At 31.9% G+C, this 6,660-nt stretch overlaps 1 protein-coding gene across 1 annotated transcript; it reads left to right on the top strand.

Annotated features, from left to right (window-relative positions):
* Positions 1–4,052: 4,052 nt before the first annotated feature.
* LOC106361235 (abscisic acid 8'-hydroxylase 3) lies at positions 4,053–6,364 on the top strand. The gene is made up of 6 exons (XM_013800956.3): positions 4,053–4,399; positions 4,494–4,812; positions 4,911–5,297; positions 5,390–5,555; positions 5,637–5,862; positions 5,961–6,364. The coding sequence occupies exons 1-6, from the start codon at positions 4,191–4,193 to the stop codon at positions 6,064–6,066; spliced, it is 1,413 nt and encodes a 470-aa protein (XP_013656410.2). The 5' UTR covers positions 4,053–4,190; the 3' UTR covers positions 6,067–6,364.
* The last annotated feature ends 296 nt before the right edge of the window (positions 6,365–6,660 follow it).

Raw genomic sequence — 6,660 nt, 5'->3', positions numbered from 1 at the left:
AATTTATTCACAAAACTTCATCCAATATTTGGAAAATTTCTAAAATCCTAATATTTTAATTTTGATTATTTACCTAAACCTATGAGGGGGGAACGTTGGTCGACAAAAAAAAGGAGGGGAAAACGTTGTTCCTAGAACACACTTTGTTTAAAGCAATTTTTTGTTAATTGAATAAATTTTATACGAACCCCTTGTCAAAAAATAATTTTGAATAATTCTATACGAACCCCAAGTAAACGAACCTTAAACTATTTTTTTTGTAAATATTTGAATTCTTTTACTACTTAAAGCTTATAAGTGGGCAACGATAATAAATGGTCTCCAATTAAATATATAAACTAAATTGTTACTTTGAACATTCTTTCTTTTGTATAGAAAAACTTTCAATATTCTATTTTTTACGATGTAATAACACCAGCATGATTGCACGCCATGATTGATAAATGAATTCCATAAATCAATCATAAAATAGAAACTAAATTGAAGAAGTCGTCCACGACTACGTACAAACGAGTAGCGAAAGAGGAAATCGTCGGCCGCGTAACAATGCATCATATTTATTCGACCGCGTATTTATGTTTCTTGTTGAAGAACAATAAATTTGGATTGGTTCTATGATTAATTTGCCCAGCTATATAGTCCATATTCTACTTTTAGAATTTATATGAGCTTTGTAACTATTAAACGAAATGTGGAGATGTGGATGTGATACGAGAAGTCACCTCTTCTTATCTTCTAAAGGATTATACGGATGCCACCCTCAACCTTGATAAGAAAAATGGCACTTAGCTATTTGTTGATCATAAGTTTGTCAATCTCTGACCAATTTTGACCCTGTCAAATTCAACTTTTATTTGGGGTTAGTCAAAAGTGTGTAGTTGTATAGACTTCGTTCGGTGCTGCTTTTAAGTAGGCATCGACACGGATCGGATATCTGAAATTTTGAAGGTATTTGTGATTTGCTTCGTATGTTGCGGATATCTAATTTTTCTATTTGCTTTGCTTCGGAAAAACACCGATATTCGGAAAAACGGATATCCGGAAAATAAACAGATATTTGCGGATATTTACGAATACTTACGGATATCTCATATGTTTTGATTAATGCAAATAAACTTAAAATTTTGATACAAATTTGTTTTGTAAAATATTTTTTTGCATGATATATAAGATGAAAATTAAAAGAAATAGTGAATCTACATATTTTATAAATTTTTTAAACTTAGTTAACAATTATAATAAGACAAAACTTAAGAAAAAAAATATAATTGTCATAAATTTATTCATTTCCTTTTATGTAATATTTTTGTATAAGTAATAATGTAAATAGAATTTTTCAAATCATATGTTAGAATAACAATTATATAATTTTATACATTTAAAACTTTAAATATAATCAAGTTATACATGTATTTATATATTACCGGATCAGATCGGATATCCGATTCCCAAAATTTTAATATTTGTGATTTGCTTTGATTTTAGCAGATATTGATTTTTAGTATTTTCTTTGCTTCGAAGGTTTACGGATATCCAGAATTTTCGAATCGAATCGAAATGAATAACGAATCGAATCAAATTTAACAGATAAAATGTCCAGCACTACTTTTAAGTGCAAAAACTATGTTTACTTATTGGACTGATAATAAATACAGTCACATATTGTTTTATATTTTAAAAAACGATAACTTCTATAATTTTATAATAAAAAAAAAATTAGAACTCAAGATTTACACAGTATATGCATATCAAACTTCTTTCACATCTATTTTAATTTGCTTTTATAGAAGTAATCAATGGTGGGGCATATATGTTTTAAAATATTTTTGCTACAACTGTTGTTATAATAGTACTACTTATGAATATATATGTATTAATTTTGCAAGATATTTGGTGATAGTTAGACTTTTCTGGTTTCAACAATTAATAAGGAAGTAGACAAATAAATAATCAAGTCTTTATAGATCCTCCCAGAAAATAGTTATGTCTTTGTTTTAGAAGCACAAAGTCAACTGATATTGAAAAGGTATGAAACAAAAGTCCATTTATATTAAACACATTTCTCAAAACTAATACTTACTGAAGTTGATCACAATTTAGACTTGTATCATTCGAAACGATAATTGTCAAAATAATTTTAAAATAGATTTTTAATCACATAGGTTTTGAATCATTTTTTATGTCAGCCATGTAGGTTTTGAATAATTTTTATGTCAGCCATGTAGGTTGTGATTAATTCGTATAAGCTATTAATAAAGTAATAATATATGGCTGTAATACACGGACCATGGGAGAGAATTTAGTATCTATGAATAATTAAGTCTGTAACTAGTGGGCTTACCATTAGTGACATATAATACTCACGAATAATTAATCCTACAAACTTTGTATTCTGCGTCTATTGTTTTCACAACCACGTGGTTTTTCCATTACCGTCTAATTACCAGATTCAAACTTCCGTTAGTACCAAAATAGAATTTATTAATAGAATAAGTTGAGCAATAATTTATACCATCTATAATATTTTTGATGAAAATAATTGTTTATACAAAATGCTTAAAGTTCTTATGTTTCAGTTCAGCTTTTATTTTTTGGGCTTTTTAGTAGGGAAATAATATCAATTAACATATCATTGTGTATCGGTCTTATTTTGAATTTGATTATAACCAAATATATCATATTTGTTGAATTTTCTTTATAAATTTATTTCTGCAGGTCTAGTTTCTTTGTTTTACACTCAAAAATAAATTATTTTAGCCACGATCAAGATTCAAAATTTTAATTTATTTCAAAAAATTATATTATCAATAAATATTTTATTTGATATTTTGTAAAGAATATCATTTGAACATTTTTATGTGAATTAGTATTTTAATGCACAAATATGTTCACATTTTATAAAAATAAATTTATTGCAGATAGTATACGTTCAAAACTTATTAACTATACATAAAAAAAATTAATAGAAATATACCGACACACTTTAAAAATAATCTAAAATGATAATTTGTTTTAAATATTCGACGTTTTGAAAAAAACATTATTTGAAATTGGATGGTATTTAAAATTTTCAGTGTAAAATTTAATTTTTATGTTATATAATATTATATAGTCTATTTTATTATTTTAGAATTGTAATTAGGTAAATAACTAATGGTGAAATTATAAAAAAAAAAATATTTTCTCAATTTTATGAACAATTCTAATATGTTAACTATTAAATCAAAAATCTAATAAATACATTTCTCATCAATTATGTTGATCTTTTATTCTTCTTTTTGATGGTAATACTATTTAGAAAGAGACCATTTTTTCGCTTGTCCTTACACTTTTACCCTATGAATTGAGGTGGTTGGAACCTTGATAAACATACAACTGAATCCAGATTGGACATCACATTGGATCAACTTTCGGACCACTCACATGATAAGTTAAATTCAGTCTTTCTGTGACTACCGTTCCAAGTTATTATTTGTTTGGAAGGAGAGGAATGAGAAAAAGCACAACAAACCTGCAAAATCCAGCCACTACCTAGCACGGGTTTAGTTATAGACAAGTTTATTTAGAACTGCCTTATGTCTACTCGGTGCTATGAGAAGCGCAAGCTATTGGCACTTCTTCAACGTTTGGATTGGTACACGTATAAGCAATAGTTAGAGAATTGATTTCATTCTTTATACTGGGGTTTAAGTGTATGTACATAAATTTTATTTTCTGATGATCAATAAATTTAATATTTTATCAATTATTTTAAAATATTTAAAAAATAGATAAACGCAAGTACTTAGAGTAGGAGGCTATCAATTAACATGGCAAACATTTAATTAATTAAAAGACCCTCCTTTGTCTCTACTTAAGAGCCAAAATTGCCCCTTTCCCTTGACTTAATTCCAATTTAAAACAACTCACAGCGATGGCTCATCTTTGGTCAAAATCTCGCACGCTTCTTTTTTTGGCATGCTCTTGAACACGTGCTCTCGTCACTCTCTCTCAAATGAGCTGGCTCAAGAACAAAAAGGCTCCTTTTAGGAAACTCCCTCAAATGTCTCTCTCTCCTCCACTGCCTATAAAACTAAATCATCTCTCCCACTTGAGCTTCCATCTCAACACAACACAAGAAAACCTCCATCAGAGAGTGAATCACATACACTGTTCAAAACACGAATTGGTTTTGTCTAAAATAAAATACAATGGATTTCTCCGGCATGTTTCTCACTTTCTTCGCGACGGCTCTGTTTCTTTGTGTACTCCGGTTTATAGTTTCAGCCGTCGGATTCTGCCGTAGCTCCTCCTCGAAACTCCCACTTCCTCCGGGAACAATGGGTTACCCTTACGTCGGCGAAACATTTCAGCTTTACTCACAAGACCCAAATGTCTTCTTCGCTTCAAAACAGAGAAGGTCTAATTGGCACCCCAAACAAAAAACAAAAAACAAATTTTATTCTCTAAAAACAAAAAGTTTGACTTTTTATTCATCTTTATGGTAAAAACAGATACGGATCGGTGTTCAAGACTCATGTACTGGGATGTCCATGTGTGATGATCTCAAGCCCTGAAGCAGCGAAATTCGTACTGGTCACAAAATCTCATTTGTTTAAACCAACTTTTCCGGCGAGCAAAGAGAGGATGCTTGGGAAACAAGCCATCTTCTTCCACCAAGGAGACTATCATGCTAAACTCAGAAAGCTCGTTTTAAGAGCTTTCATGCCTGATTCAGTCAGAAACATGGTCCCTAACATTGAATCAATCGCTCAAGAATCACTCAGTGCTTGGGATGGAACTCAGCTCAACACTTACCAAGAAATGAAAACAGTAAGCGCCCCACACCTTTCAAACTCTTTTAAAAAACAGAGTATCCGCTGTTTTTGTTCTAAAACAGAGCATCCTCTGTTTTTTTTTTGTATCAACAGTACACTTTCAACGTGGCGTTACTCTCGATACTCGGAAAAGACGAAATCTTTTACAGAGAAGATCTAAAACGATGCTACTACATTCTCGAGAAAGGCTACAACTCGATGCCGATTAATCTCCCGGGAACGCTATTCCACAAAGCCATGAAAGCTCGCAAGGAACTAGCTCACATCCTCGCAAAGATCTTAACCAAGAGAAGACAGAACCCATCAACGCACAAAGATCTTCTCGGATCATTCATGGAAGACAAAGAAGGATTAAGCGACGAGCAAATCGCAGACAACATAATCGGAGTTATCTTCGCGGCAAGAGACACGACCGCGAGTGTGATGACGTGGATCCTTAAGTACTTAGCAGATAATCCAACTGTCCTCGAAGCTGTCACGGTAAGTACATATTTTTCAAAAGGACACGTTAAGATCTCTCATAAAAAGAGTGGCAGTTTGGTAAATTAATAAGGTTTTATTGGGTAAAACAGGAAGAACAGATGGCGATAAGGAAAGGGAAGAAAGAAGGAGAGAGCCTCACTTGGGAAGATACAAAGAAGATGACACTAACTTCTAGAGTCGTCCAAGAGACAATGAGAGTTGCTACAATCTTATCTTTCACATTTAGAGAAGCTGTTGAAGATGTTGAATACGAAGGTACACATATATGAGATCGTATTTATACCAAAGATGTTACCTATTTTAAAATATGCTAAATTTTGAATCATTTTTTTACAGGATACTTGATACCAAAAGGATGGAAAGTACTGCCGCTATTCAGAAACATTCATCACAATGCTGATTTCTTTTCTGATCCCGGAAAATTTGATCCATCCAGATTCGAAGTTGCGCCAAAACCGAATACATTCATGCCATTTGGGAGTGGGATCCATTCATGTCCGGGCAATGAGTTAGCTAAACTTGAAATCTCCATTCTAATCCATCATCTCACCACTAAATACAGGTTGGTTACCTATGAAAATCATGTCTTTTTAACGTTGACTTGAAAATTAACTTTTTCGAAATATTTTGGCTTATAAATGGTGTTTTGGTAATTTTCAGGTGGTCAATTGTGGGACCAAGCGATGGAATTCAGTATGGACCGTTCGCTCTTCCTCAGAATGGATTGCCTATTGCCTTGGAACGAAAACCAGAGGCTGACGTATGAACAATTACGAGAGTACACCCATTAGCTTTCTAAAACTAGAAAGTGAGGAATTTAAAGAGAATTTTTACTTCATGGGCTAAAAAAACAAGAATGTAGAAATGAAAGAGAATAATTAGGAAAAATCCCAAATGGGACCCCCCAAGTGTACATACATTTTAGTTATTTGTTATTATAATTTTAGTTCAGGTTTAGTAATTGCAGTGAATTAAATTTTGAGATTTGTTTTTGTTATGTCTCTCAAGTTGTATATTCTTATGTTATCAATGTTATGAATACCATTTATGGAATTTTCAAGTAAGAAGTTATCAATTTATAATTCCAGCATCCCCGACCCCCAAAATTCTCTCAAAACAACGGTCAAACTCTAGAATTCCTTTTGTCTAGATTTCACTTCTCTAGGCTTCTTAAGTGGTTGTTGTTCCTTGTCGATGCCAAAGAGGAGAACCTTTCTTGATTGTTTTTTTTTGGTTTTTGCCCTTTTTTAGTTTCTTCAAATCTCTTTTAATGGCTAAAGAGTCTCTTGGTTTGTTTTGACATTGTTTCTCTGCCGACGAGGTGGATGGTTATGGATGTGGAGTGTGGTGTTTCGGAGGT

The sequence above is a fragment of the Brassica napus genome, chromosome C2 (genome assembly GCF_020379485.1).
Source record: "Brassica napus cultivar Da-Ae chromosome C2, Da-Ae, whole genome shotgun sequence".
In the NCBI taxonomy this organism is placed as follows: domain Eukaryota; kingdom Viridiplantae; phylum Streptophyta; class Magnoliopsida; order Brassicales; family Brassicaceae; genus Brassica; species Brassica napus.
Note: the sequence above shows the minus strand (reverse complement) of the source record. Positions and strands in the feature narration are given on the sequence as shown.

Coding starts and splice junctions, on each gene's coding strand:
- LOC106361235 (XM_013800956.3), top strand. CDS start 4,191: ATGGATTTCTCCGGCATGTTTCTCACTTTCTTCGCGACGGCTCTGTTT. Junction 4,400..4,493: donor TTCGCTTCAAAACAGAGAAG/GTCTAATTGGCA, acceptor TGGTAAAAACAG/ATACGGATCGGTGTTCAAGA. Junction 4,813..4,910: donor CTTACCAAGAAATGAAAACA/GTAAGCGCCCCA, acceptor TTGTATCAACAG/TACACTTTCAACGTGGCGTT.